We start from the raw sequence: 15,018 nt of genomic DNA on the forward strand, positions 1-15,018 counted from the left end.
TTCTGAACTCAGACATGCTTTAAATACATTCCTTTTCCCCTCCAGAGAAAAGCTTGTTGCCACCAGGAAAGGCAGATGGACAGCAGGGTTCTAATCTAACGAATCACCATCCCCAGTGCCCTTGAGACAAAGGCCTTTGTCCCTGGCCACCCTCTCTTTTAATCTGCCTCAGTCCCTAGAAGTCTTGCCAGGCAACTCTGCACAGGGGTTCCAATGAGCCTCCACTTGTGTGCAAAGCCACAAACATCAAGTATCTTATTTTCAGCTAAGATATGAGTGTCATGAGACTCTTGTGTTTCTCTCTTCACTAAAAACATACTACTTAAGAGAAAAGTGGAAACAAAGAAAATGGATATGGGAATGATTTTGTAACTTTGCTTTCCAAGTGGTAATTATGACTGAAGCATAAGACCAAGGAAAACAGGCCACATTTTCAAGAAGGAAGTGGGAGTTTAGAACAGTGTAAGTGTATGCATTTCCCTAAAAACAAAAGTATGCATAAAGGTAAAGGCAGGATCTAATGCAAATATGAAAATAGGCACTTTGATTGTTCTTTCCTTTCTTGCAGTCCTAGATCAAGTCTACAGCCCCATGTGTGCTAGACAAATACTCTATCACTGAGCTACACACACACATCTGTTTTCTTGTTGCATTTATTTTAAAATACTAAAATATGGCATGCACAATAGATAAACACCATCATAATTGATGGCTACCCCCACAATGCATGACCCACAATCCCCATGGGGATAACTGGCATTCCCAAAGAGGAGGGGCCCTTCGGGTGGGGGGGCAAGGATGAGGAAAATGATGGTACCAACATGTGCTCTTTACATACTATGTTCATAACTAACAAAAATAAAATAAAATTTAAAAAAAATCAAAGGGGTTGGGGATATATAAATAAAGAAATTGCCACACAAATGTAAGGACCTGAGTTCAGATCCCCAGCAAACATAAAAATCCAGACATGGTAGCATGTGTCTGTAATCCCAGTGCTCCTGAGAGGTGTGAGGCAGAGGCATGAGAATCTTTCTAAGTACTCAGGTAAGCTAGTCTGGCATGTGCAGTGATGAGCCACAGACCCTACCTCAAACAAGGTAAGGACTGATACCTAAGTTGATCCTCTCCTGACCTCTACACACATTCAGTGAAAAATGCATGTCCATCCCCCCACACATAAAGATTTTCAAAAGATATATTCAAAGAGACAACCATTTGGTATTTTCTAATTTAAAAGGATATATGATCACTTAACAGTGATGGTGCATTTTGAGAAATGCATCTTAAGGTGTTTTTACAATATACTTTATATCACAGAATGTGCTTACACAAACTGGGATAAGTACAATGTCATCAGTTTAATATACTCTGATGGAAACACATGGTATATGTAGTCCAAGCACACACACACAAACACACACACACACACACACACACACACACACACACACACACACATCTTCAATAAAAAATTTTGTCAAACAATGATTTTAAATCCAAACCTCTCTCTCCTGCTTGCTTTGATTTGATAGGGCTCTTTCTAGACCACAGTCAGCTTGAAAAACATTGCAAGATTACTTACTATTGTTGTTGGCTTGTGTAGATGTGAAGTGAAGGGACACCTTCGAGCTCTTGAGACGTGTCTGTCCCCAGTACGTGATGGCCTGCAACTCCACAGTGTAATCACAGTCAGCCTGCAATTTCTCCAGGACTACAGAGTTCTGAAGCTACGGATAAAGAGAAAACACCCAAGCTCCAAACAAACCTTTCACAACTCTTGTCTTCATTGAAAATCTTGCACACCATTAAAAATCCCATCAAATTCTAGCCTGTAGGTGTCTTTAATCTTCTGAGATCAGACGTTTTTCACATCTAAACAATTTGAAAGCATACTTCTACTACGGATCAAAGTATTCCTTATATTACAGGGGAGACTCAAGAGTTGTCAAAGTGCTGAGAACAAGTGACTGTTGAGTACTCAACTATGCTGTCCTCTTGCAAGGCTCAGGAAACAATATGAAATCAGGGGTAAAAAGAGTATAAGAGCCACAATAGAGGGGGTGTGCTGTGGAACAGCCTTCTAGACATGACATGGTCATTGCATTCACGATCTCATGGTGACTGGTTAGCTGCACAAGACCCACACAATATTGGGTCCATAACTATTCCCTAATGGACGGTAGAGGAGGAAGAAAAAAAGATATCAAAGTAGAGGTGAGATTACTTGAAAATAAGAAGGGGCTCTATGGAAGGGGGTGAGGATGACAAAAGAAGGTAATGGGAGGAGATTAAGTCCAAAATATTATGTAATATAATATAATATATATGAAAATGGTCAATAAAACAGTTAAAAAATCAAAGTACATCTTATTCAAAACATAATTTAAAAATATAATTTGTGATGCAATTCTTGTATCCTCACTGGGAGAATGAAAGCGAGTGGTTGTGATCATCCATGAGTCTAGGCAGCAGTCTGTGTGGTAGTGTGTGCCTATGGTCCTAGTACTAGAGGAGACGGAAGCAGGAGTAGCATGAGCTTGTGGACTACATAGTAAGACATCAAAAATCACGTCAAAGCTGGGCGTAGTGGTGCATGCCTTTTATCCCAGCATTGGGGAGGCAGAGGTAGGAGGATCGCCGTGAGTTCAAGGCCACCCTGAGACTACAGAGTGAATTCCAGGTCAGCCTGGGCCAGAGTGAGACCCTATGTTGAACAACCAACAACAACAAAATCACATCAAAAAACAGAAAATTAAAAATTAAAAAAAAAATGACAAAGTCTTGTGCTGCCGGGTACCTGGAGATAAAATGTGAAAGGCATCAATTGTATTTTTATGATACCTATTCTAAAACACCTATCAGTAACTCTCCACCAAAAATTGGACAGCATATCAATGTAAAAATACTTTTTGGCATAATTATTGTGAAAATGAAGCACTGAAACAATTTTGTGTGTGTGTGGTGCTAACATTAATTGAAATAAAAGAAGTATTATATGCCTGATATCTTCAGATCAGACAGGAATTGTGCAAAAGCTAAGAAGAAAAATTATGCAATCAATTAAACCCAGGTACAGGTATTGGATAGTGGTGGGAATATGGCTGAAACAAGGGTCATGAAACTATAAAGTTAATATTTTTTCTTAATGGATTAAAGTTATCAATATAATAAAGTTCCTTCCGAGAACTTGCACTTAAGCAAAAGAAGGTTGTTGTATTAGAATGCAAAGCAATCATCTTAATATAATGCATTTTATATGATAAAATGCTGTACAGTGACATTTAAAAATATTTTTCTATGAATGAACAAGATCAAGGTTCTTAACATTTATGAGGAAATCTATCATTAATAAAAACTCAATGAGCAGAAGGTTGGTAGCATTCTTTCCAGCAGAGCATATTTCAGTTTTATGAATTCAGTGTACTACTTTAAGAATAATTGAGTTTTCATGAACACACAGGAGCTATAGTTTCCTATATAAGACCTACATGAGATTGAGCCCATGGACATTTCATCATGGATAAAGGAGGGGCTTAGGAAGCCCCATTTCTCCCCGAAGAGCTGCTGGCAGTTAATGGTTGCTGATGGATGAGGGAGATATTTTATTCAGTGGTATAATCACTGGTAAAAGGCTCATGCTCTTGCAAATGTTCCCTGCTCATACAAACAGCTCTAATGAAACTGAGTGGGTCACACACATAACAAAATGACATCAAATTAGATGGGGGTCTAGTTGGGAAGAAGGGAGTGAACAGGGGTAGGATAAGAGAGGTTAATGAGGATGAATATTATCTAAATGCATTATATATGCATCAGAATTATCAACAAAATAAATACTTAAAATACTATGGTTTTAAGTATATGCTTTTAAGTCATGAAACTTTGAATCACAACAATAAGCCCATTTTGTCAATTGCACAATGATCTGTTCGCACTGTGGTTATAATGTCACATCCTGTGTTTTCATGGGTGTTTCACAGCCATGAGTTTAACGCTTACTGTCAATTAATACTGGGCATGGCTATATGCCCCAGCTTTTGCAAGTTAGTTACCAAAAATCAGCATTCTCCCATTGAGTCAGCTGTATAAGGCTCACATAATCTGTGGAACTCAATTATGTAAATAGAGTAAATGTGGTTTAAATAAAATATGCCTGTAATCTCAGCATTGTGGAGGCTGAGGCAAGAGGATTACCATAAATTCCAGGCCAGCCAAAACAACACAGAAAGAGCCTGTTTAAAATAAAAATCACCTTCATAAACAAATAAATAAGTAGAATGTATACTAAAGGAAACAGAATAACTCTTATGCAGCAAACATTTTCTTATGATGCAAGAATTTTCACTATCATAGATACCTTGTTACAGATATTGGTTCAATGAAGATTTTATTTCATGACATCTGGAGAATAAACATTTTCAGAAAGCCAAATTACTGACAGGATACTTTGTAAGCTGTTTGCCTTTGCACTGATTATATTACAAATGGAAACACATTCACACAGAAAACAACTGAATATTTTCTCTTTCTTTGTTTCTTTACAATTTTTTTTACAAAAAATTTTACAAAAGTTTTTTTTTAAACTTCAACATAATAGACATTTTGCATTATGTCCTTTTTATGGCCCAGCAAGTAAGATGGAGATACCTGAAAAGTATTTCTTTAATTTCAAGAGTTGAATTTGTCACCACCATTGGATTAAAAATAGGTAAATGGGCTAAATTCTTTGTTTCTCCCAGAAATGTAAAAGATTTGGGACAGTCTCACTGATTTCTTTCTCAACACCTACAAAACCAGACATCTAGATGCTCCTAAGTGCCCATCGCTGAAGTAGACTTAAAATGCTCCCAGCATAGCTCAGGGAATTGTGCAGAAGAGGGGGCAGAAAGATTGTTAGAACCACAAGTTGGACATTTTCCACAGAGACATTGCCTCTCTCCCATAACTGATTGCTGCCCCCATAATTCATGTCACAATCCCCATGGGGTTGACCTGCATCTCCAATGAGGAAGGCCTCTGCAGAAAAGGGCCACAAAGCAGGGAAAGGATGGTACCAACATGTGATGTTTACATACAAAATATGTCTATATCTAATAATAAAAAACAAAATAAAAATTAAAAATAAAAAAAGATTTGGTGGTTCCAGCAAATGACTGGTTGGCCTATGTACCAGTTACCTTCTCATTGCTGGAACAAAATCCCTGACCAGAAGCAGTTTATGGAAGAAGAGGGTTTATTTTGGCATGAAGTTCTGATGGTAAGTTTCAGTTTTGAAGACAAGTTTCTATTATAGTAAAGGAAGCATGGCAGGAGCATATAGCTGGTATCAATCATCTCATCAGCAGGGATGAAGTAGAAAAGGCCCAAGAGCACAAAGTAGGGCTGGTCTATAACACCTCAAGGCCTGCCCCCATTGACACACTTCCTCCAGCAGCCTCCACCTCTTAATGGTTCCACAAACTTCACAAACAGTGCCACCAACTGGAGATCAAGTACTCAAGCACATAAGGCTGTGGAGGACATTTCACACCCAAAACTCCTTGCTTTGAACAAAGCAATATGTCACGGTGGGAGCGTATGACAGACATAGCCTCCTCAATGTCAGAGACTAGACACCAGACAAGACAATGAGAGGACCCAGGATCACTTTGAAGACACTCTCCCATTAATCTAACTTCCTTCCACTAAGCTTCACCTCTTAACGGTTCCACTGCTCCAAATGGTACTAAGTGAAGGACCAAGCCTTTGGCATCTGGTGAATAGTTAATATAAATTCTAGCTTCATGCACCTGTATTCCCTAAACTTAGTGAAAATGAAGGGGAAGGGAAGCTGTCCATTTATTGTTTCTTTTAGCTTGGCAGAGGCCATTTTGCAACCAACTCTAGGGAGTTCAGAAGGGGCAACTCTTCCTTCCCATCTCCACTTACCCCATTTGTAGTCTTTCTTCGTCTCTTTTTTGTTGGGACGAGTGACTTGCTGCTGACTGTCCAACTCCAAAATACTTTATAGTGATGCACAGGAATGTCTGGCTCCTCAGGGAGGTCCCATACGATTGTCACAGTTACACTCCCATCACTGTTTATGGTGGAGTTTGCAAGTTGGAGGTTGACTGGGGCTGGAGGAGCAGATGGATCTAAAAGCCAGCATAGAATAAAACACCTGAATCAATGACAATACCAGCATTCCTGTACATGTAATGATGGCAAAGACAACACTCAAAGCATTGCTTCTCACGTACATACAAACCAAACACAGGGCTAGAAGGTGGCTCAACAGATAAAGCTGTTAATGTACAAGTATGAGAACCTGCGCGCAAATCCACAGAATACACACACAAAAAAACTAGCCACTGTAGCCCAAGTGTCTGTAATCGAAGTGCTCCTAGAGCAAGAAGAGTGGTGAAGACAGGAAAATCTCTCAGACACTCATAAATAGCTATCCTGGCAAATGCATTGGTGGATAGTGAGAGAGATCCTGCCTCAAATATGGTGGAAGGCAAGGACCAAGACAAGAACTTGTCCTCTAACCCACACATGTGCACCATGGCATACACATGCCTACACTGCTCTTTGCACATGCACATGTGTGCATACACACACACACACACACACACACACACACACACACACCAACAACTGTGGACAAACAGGAGTTCCCCTTGTGAAGCCTCCATTTATATTTGTCTCTAAAACAGTGAGATGAATTTTATTGGTCCAAATTTGTAGCCTAGAAGGATGTCTGAATGCATTTCATGCCATTTCAACTTTGGCAAATTTTCACCACACTGAAAATTGAAACATTCTACAAAACACAGTTAAAATTCAATTTTAGTGAGTCACCCTTTAGTAGGAAAATGAAGTAGAATTGTGATTGATTACTCTAAACAAACAAACAAAAAAGGTAATCCAGGTCATGGCATAACTATTTTGATTTTACTGGATATGTAGCAATTGGCCATTGTATCAGCTGAGAGCAACGAAGAGAGATCAGCACAAAGAATCCATAAATATACAAAACATTGCATCATTTTTTATTCACATTACAAATTCAGTGACTTACAGACAACATCCATTTGCCATTTCTGGTTTCTCTCAGAAACTGAAACCTTTTCAGAGATCCAGAGTGAGATCAGATTCTGGAATTATCAGCCTACAAATCGCCATGTAAAAATATACACACGAAGAAGAAAAACTAAGAGCAGAGCTGGAAAGCTTTTCATTCACTTTCAGCAACAAACTCAACAAGTGTCAATTGCTGCTCACCACAAATGACTTACAGATGGTTTCCTCTCAAATACCTGCACAGGAAAATGCTGTCAGTTCCCACTATAACACCATCTGCCCTGGAAGTGCAAAGAAGTTATAGCTAACATGGTATAAATGAAGAGTCCTACAGTAAAACACAAACAAAAACACGGTTTTACTCTTAGAATTCTATTAAATCATTTTTTAAATGTCTTTCTTTACTTTGTGATAGACAACACCTGGAGAGCTAGTTAAGTTAGTTACTGTTGTGGTTTGAAATGTTCCCCCATAGGCTCAGGTGTTCTCAGCTAATGTCTAAATAAATAAAAAAATAATATAACATAGTAGATTGGTTATAGTCAGCGTTAGGTGAATAAATAAATAAGAAAACAATGGACACAGGGTTAAATGGTCAAATTCACAAGACTAACATTCATTCAACCCTTCCATGTGACTTTCAAATGAGGGCAATTCTTCTCCAATCCCTTTCCTTTCATTCCTACTCCCTCCTGCAGATCCACACATTTGCCTGCATGAAAAGATCCCAGAATACAAAAATAAACAAAATTTCAGAGAGAATTGAATCAGAAAGGTCATATTAACCTTTTCTTCTTATGTATAATGTGTAGGACTGCTTGTGCCAAGTATTCAATATCTACTAAAGATATGCAGCTTCAGAGTAGGGTATATATATATATATCATTGTTTTGTTGATGATCCAAGGAGGTTCATTAGGCAAAATAAGTTAACCATTTGACTTTTAGAACTATAGATTTCAGGTTTCACCACTTCTCCTTTGGTAAAAAAAAAATGCTAATAATCATAAAGTATAAGGTTATACAAGGCATACCTCAAAAGAATGACCTCAAGTCTATGCTGTGTAAAAGGGCAAATAACTTGTTATTCTTGGTGAAATGCAGATGTATTGTTGCTGTGACATGAAATCTCATGGGAATGATCAAGTCCATCGGTCCCAAGAGGAATCCTAACTTAAGGAGGTCTCTTCTAAGTTTTCAGACAACACATGTTATGCAAAACAAACAACCTTTCATGTTAAAGAAGGACTAAGTGGCATGTAAGGGTTATAAAGAAAATACGAAGAGACATTTCCTCCTACCCATAACTGAGGGCTAACTTCACAATGCATGACCCATATACCTCAACAAGGAGAGGCCAGAAGGAGAGGGGACAACAGGAAGGAGGCTAACAATGGTACCAGCTTGACTGTATTCACTGAGTACAAAACTAATTAATAAAAAAAGAAGGAAGGGGGCTGGAGAGATGGCTTAGTGGTTAAGCGCTTGCCTGTGAAGCCTAGGGACCCTGGTTTGAGGCTCGATTCCCCAGGACCCAATTTAGCCAGAGCCAGATGCACAAGGGGGTGCACACGTCTGGGGTTCGTTTGCAGTGGCTGGAAGCCCTGGCATGCCCATTCTCTCTCTGTCTCTCTATCTGCCTGTCTCTCTCTCTCTCTCTCTCTCTCTCTCTCTCTCTCTCTCTCTGTCACTCTCAAATAAATAAATAAAAATGAACCAAAAAATTTTTAAAAAAGAAGGAAAATACTCTTTATATATACTCACAAATCAGCACAAACTATTGTAACAAGTTATAAATATACACAGAGAACCAATATACATCTCAGGAAAATAAATATTGATTTTATTTCTGCCAGTAATGTGTATGCATCAAACTTCCCATTAAATGCATTATAGGCATGTCTCTAAGGTGTGTGATATGATAAACTATGGTTGCATGTTTTTTTTTGCATATGTGTGTGTGTGAGAGAGTGAGCGCATGTGGAAGCTGCAGGGCAACCTCAGGTGTCAGTTCTCAGGAATTCCAACCACTTTTAAAAAATATTTTTATTTATTTGTAAGGAGAGAGAGACAGACAGACCAAGAGTGAGAGGGAAGGGGGAGGGAGAGAGAATAGGCATTCTAGGGCCTCTAGCCACTGCAAACAAATTCCAGATGCATGAACCACTTTGTACACCCAACTTTACATAGGTACTGGGAAATTGAACCTGGGTCATTAGGCTTTGAGGCAAATGCCTTAACTGCTGAACCACTTTTCCAGCCGATCCACTTTTTTGATACAATCTCTCTCAATGGACGAGAGATCAGCAATTAATCTCACATGGATGGATAGTGAGCCCCAGGAATATACCTGTCTCCACTTTCTCAACACTAGGATTGCAGGTATGTTCCATGATACCTGGAATTTTTATGTGGGTCTAGGGAATGAAAGTAGGTCCTCATACTGTGAGGCAAGCTATTTACCAGCTGAAATATATGTCAAGCCCCTATAGTTCTGTCTTAAAATATTTTATTTATTCTTTTATTATTTTCTTTTTAATATGTTATTCTTATTTATTTACTTGAGAAAGGGAAGGAGGGAGAGAGATTGAGAATGGGCGCCAGTCACTGCAAACAATTCCAGATGCCTACACCACCTTGTGCATCTGACTTACGTGGGTACAGAACTTGGGCTGGAGAGATGGCTTAGCAATTAAGGCACTTCTCTGCAAAGCCTTTGATTTGATTCCCCAGGAGCCATATAAGCCAGATACAAAGGGGTTGCATGCATCTGGAGTTCATTTACAGTGGCTAGAGGCTCTGGCACACCCATTCTCCCTCTGTTTACTCTCTCTCTCTTTCTTTCTCTCTCTCTCTCTCTCTCTCTCTCTCTTTTTCTCTCTCCTTCACAGGCAAGCTCCTTAACCGCTAAGCCATCTCTCCAGCTCAAGCTCTGTCTTTAAAACAATAATATAACTATGTCTCAAATCTAATATTCTAATAACATTGAAGTCACTGTCCTTCCCAGACTCAGCTATTGAGATAGTTTTCCAGGCTGGAGAAATGGCTTAGCGGTTAAGCGCTTGCCTGTGAAGCCTAAGGACCCCAGTTCGAGGCTCGGTTCCCCAGGTCCCATATTAGCCAGATGCACAAGGGGGCGCACGCTTTTGGAGTTCATTTGCAGAGGCTGGAGGCCCTGGCACGCCCATTCTCTCTCTCTCCCTCTATCTGTCTTTCTCTCTGTGTCTGTCGCTCTCAAATAAATAAATAAAAATTTTTTTTAAAAAAAAGAGATATTTTTCCTTCCCCTGTCCAAGAAAACTTTGACCAAGTGGTAATCCAGGCACAGGAGTTGTAAGTCTGAAAAGTTGTTGAAACTGCACTCTAGGCAAATTTTCAACTCTTAAATAGTTCCAAGACAGATACACAGCTAAGTTCTACCCATTGGAAATGGCACACCTCAGGCACACCCCAAGAAGTTGTAGAACAACATAAAAGGTCTTGAATGACCATGGACCTTCAGGCAACTTTATTATGACAAGTGAGGCCTGTCTATTTTTAACAACTGCATGTGTCAAATAACAATCCCTGCAGTACTTATGTGCTGTGAAAACAAGGCCGACTGCCTCATTTATTCTAATGCATCTGACATAATGAGAAAAAGATGTATGGAAACAGTGACTTTACGAGGAAGAGGATACAATAACAAAAAAGATTACTAAATGATGACAATTTAAGATGGAATTTTTTTATTTGTCTCAGTTTCCTAGAATGTATGTTATTTTATAATACCAAATTGATATTCACTAATTCTGTATGTTTAAACATAATTATATCTGCTTTTGGCAATATACAAAAAATGGGATTCAGGAGGCAGGAAGATGCAGGGGAAGGGTTAAACAAAACTAATTATATGTATTAATAAAAACTACCATACAGGAACTAGAGAGATGGGTTATAGGTTAAAGGTGCTTTCATGCAAATCCTAACAGCCTGAGTTTGATTCCTCATACCTACATAAAACCAGATGTCCAAAATGGCACATGAATCTAGATTTTATTTGCAGTGGTAGGAGGCTCTGGTGTGCCCATACTCTCTCTCTCTCTCTTTCATACAAATAAATAAATATACAAATAAATTTAAAAATAAGATACATACCAAATAAGATACATATATAACAAATAAGTAAAATACAAAAGAACCAAAAGATCCTGATTTTGCTTTATATGCCTCATAAAATTATAGTTGTAACAATTTTTTTACTCTTTTGATGCAGGGTTTTACTCTATCCCAGAGTAACCTTGAACTCAATCTGCAGTTCAGGCTGGCTTTGAACTTATGGTAATCCTCTTATGTCAGCCTCTCAGTGCCAGGATTAAAGACATACGCTAGCATTCTTACTTAACTTCTCATTTTCATACATACACATGGTCCCAGTGGCCAGACACAAACAGGTTATTTCAAAGATACTGAAAAAAAATTAGTGTTAGGTCACAGTAGGTAACAGTCACCTACACACACATTTGCAAATACAAAGCTGAAACATACGTGGATTTTGGCAATCTAGCAGTATCAAAATTGTTGAGAAAAGATTAAACATTTACTTGTCACATAAAAATAAGTAAAAGCAAAGCACAGACCCCATAATATATTATCTTGTTTGTACAACTCTGATCCCAAATAATATACTTTATAAGAGAGCTAGGGCTCTATTGGTTAAGCATAAGTAATTCTCTTATTCTAAGAAGTGGAGAATAATGTAAAACATGTATCACATCAAGAAAAAGAAAGAAGAGAACCTACAGAAAGACACCTGTTACAGGTATTATTTTGATCACATACAGGTTGGAGACTTGGTATATTTAGTAATAGTAGGTGATGTGCTTTGTATGTGAAGTACCATAGGCTCAAGTATGAACACTTAGTCCCACTATGTGGTGCTGTTTGAGGTGGTGGTGAAACTTTTAGGAAGGGAAGTCTTGCTGGAGGAAATGAGTCACTGAGGATAGGCATTGACCTTTGATTGCCCAGCTGCACTTCCTGTTTGATCTCTGCTTCCAGACCAAGTACAATGTAACCAGCCAGCTTCCTGCTCTAGTTGCCATGCCTTCCTCTCCATGACGGACTGTACTCCCTTGGACTGTAAGCCAAACTAAACCCTGCCTTTCCTAAGCTGCTTCTTGTCAGGTATTTGGTAGCAGCAAGGAGTAAAAGTTAACTAATACAGCAGGATTCCTTTCATAGCTGTACCACAATTCATTCAGGAAACAATGTTTATGTACACAATCTAACAGGAACCCTGTGGTACTGAGTGAAAGTGGTAAATAGAAAACAATGCAGGCCTCACCTTGAATCTTTGGCACAATTTTGATGGTCCCCCACTCTCTCGCCTCACCAATGGTTCCATGTACACTCAAATCTAATTTTGCTTGTGTGCATGCCAGGTATGCTTGAGAACATCCCGCAGAACTGAACGACAGTAGCTGGTGTTTGAATACCACGGCTGCCTCACATACCTCTCTCCAGCCAGAGCTCTGAAAGGTGTGTGTGTCCCACAGGGGTCTTCATGTGAAAAAGCTCTACTTGCTCACAGTGGACACTAGCAGGTAAACTCTCCTCTCCTGCTAGTGTTCTCTGTTCTTCCTGCCTTGCTTCTCCCTATCACTTCCTCATTTCCTTGATCAACTTCTAAGTGAATTAATTATATGCAAAGCCTTAATGTGCATGGCTATGGCCAGAATCCAAGCTTTGAAAAGCAATCTACATTTGCTGAGAGTCACATTCTAATGCAGCCTGTGACAACAGACAAGAGATATTCTCATAGATCTATACCTTGTTCTGTGGCTTCTTGTCATTCCTTTTCAGTAGTGACCTATGGACATGTAAATCATCATGCACAAGGGGATGGAACTTTCCATGTTGGAAAGAAAATACCAAAATGCAGAAAACTGTGTTGCAAGAGGGGGTTTGGAAGATGGCTCAGTGAGTAAAGGTGTTTCAAAGGCAAGCATAAGGACTTGAGTTCAATCCCCAGTATCCATGGAGAAATGTCAAGTATGATGGTATATGTAATTATGGCATGGGGGTGGCAGAGACAGGTGAAACTGTGGGGGTCACTGGCCAGCAAGTCTAGCCTATTTGTCAAGTTCCAGGCCAAAGAGATACCCTGTCTCACAGAAAAAGGTGTGGCGGTTCAGAGATAAAGTGTGATATCAAGTGCTGGTTATGCAAGCATGAGAACCCAAGTTTAGATCCCCAGAACCTACATAAAACCAGATGGTATAACATGAGTGTCTGTAACGCCAGTTCACCTACAGCCAGAAAGAGGAGGAGACAGGGTAATCACTCAGAATATCATAGGCCAGCTCATCTATTGAACACAGCAGTGAAAAGAGACCTTGTTAAAACAAGGTAAAAGGCAAGGACTAACAAATGAATTTGTCCTCTGACATCTACACAATTCTGTGACATGTGTGAACCTACACACACACACACACACACACACGTGTACAGCACCTGAGGAACGCTACCAGAGGTTGTTCTCTGACCTACACACACACACAAGCACAAAAGTACACATCCATCCACACATGAACATGACACCCCCCACATATATACAAAAGTAGAAAAGAACATTAGGCTATTGAATTACTACTGATATTATTTTTATGAGATTGGCATGCTACCTCCTGTACTAATGAGGCTCCTTTACAAGTAAATCTTTTTTTAAAATTTTTTTTGTTGTTTATTTTTATTTATTTGAAAGCGATGGACAAAGAGAGAGAAAGAGGCAGAACAAGAGAGAATGGGCGTGCCAGGGCCTCCAGCCACTGCAAACGAACTCCAGACGCGTGCGCCCCCTTGTGCATCTGGCTGACGTGGGTCTTGGAGAATCGAGCCTTGAACCGGGGTCCTTAGGCTTCACAGACAAGCGCTTAACCACTAGGCAATCTCTCTAGCCCCCTACAAGTAAATCTTGAAACCAATGTTCCCTCTCAAGTACAAGGGAAAAAAATGGTATAGTGAATTTAAATCGGTAAATATAAAACTTATTCCAAACATTCTTTGAGTCTTTTTGCTGCTAGCAAAATTTACTAACTTTACCTATTCTATAGTCATGTGTTTCTTTTGTTGCTGGGTAGTTAGCAATTAAAAATCTCAGCCAGGCATGGTGGCACACGCCTTTAATCCCAGCACTCAGGAGGCAGAGGTAGGAGGATTACTGTGAGTTCAAGGCCACCCTGAGACTCCATAGTGAATTCCAGGTCAGCCTGAGCTACAGTGAGACCCTATTTGAAAAACCGAAAAAACAAGAACCAAAAACAAAATTTCCCATGGGCTGGAGAGATGGCTTAGCAATTAAGGGACTTGCCTGCGAAGCCCAAGAACCCTTGTTCTCTCTCCAGATCCCACGTTATCCAGATGCACATAAGATGAGCCAAGCACAAGGTCACACATGCCAACTAGGTGGCACAAGCATCTGGAGTTTGATTGCAGTTGCTGAGGCCCTGGAGTGCCAATTCTCTCTCTCTTTCTTTATTTCTCTGTCTCTCTCTAAAATAAAAAAAGAAAAAAAAATCTCCCCAAATATAATTCATCACAAATGGGATAGCACAAAGCCAAGTTGCTAATCTATGAATAACTTGAGAGTTTTAATAAAAATAAAAAAGATAAGTTAGGATCAAGTTTGGGGAGAATAAATGAATTTTAAAAAGAAATTGGCTTAAATAGTAAGTCATCCTTTCTGGCAACCCACAGACTATGTTTGTATTTAAACATAACTGTAAAATGACAATATCAAATTATATTTTTTCCTGAAAATTGAGATGATTGCCCATGACTATGAAGGAAAAAGACTAAACTAAATGAAACTCATTTTATCACATTTTTTTTCTTTTTTTTTTTAAATTACTTTTACTTCCAGTAGTCTTTATGGTAAAGAGAAAATCACTTTGTTTCCCTTGACCAAGTTTTA

The 15,018-nt window shown here is 39.2% G+C and overlaps 1 protein-coding gene across 2 annotated transcripts in view; it reads right to left on the reverse strand.

The window, feature by feature from the left end:
* The window catches only part of Anos1 (anosmin 1), a 178,688-nt gene that overhangs the window by 29,950 nt on the left and 133,720 nt on the right, over positions 1-15,018 (reverse strand). For both annotated transcript variants that reach the window (XM_045140836.1, XM_004667903.2), the window contains exons 7-8: positions 5,932-6,137; positions 1,586-1,730 (exon numbers count right to left, since the gene is read on the reverse strand). In XM_045140836.1, coding sequence (XP_044996771.1) covers positions 1,586-1,730; positions 5,932-6,137 — 351 coding nt within the window. The remainder of the gene's footprint in view (positions 1-1,585; positions 1,731-5,931; positions 6,138-15,018) is intronic.

The sequence above is a fragment of the Jaculus jaculus genome, chromosome X (genome assembly GCF_020740685.1).
Source record: "Jaculus jaculus isolate mJacJac1 chromosome X, mJacJac1.mat.Y.cur, whole genome shotgun sequence".
Lineage (NCBI taxonomy): Eukaryota > Metazoa > Chordata > Mammalia > Rodentia > Dipodidae > Jaculus > Jaculus jaculus.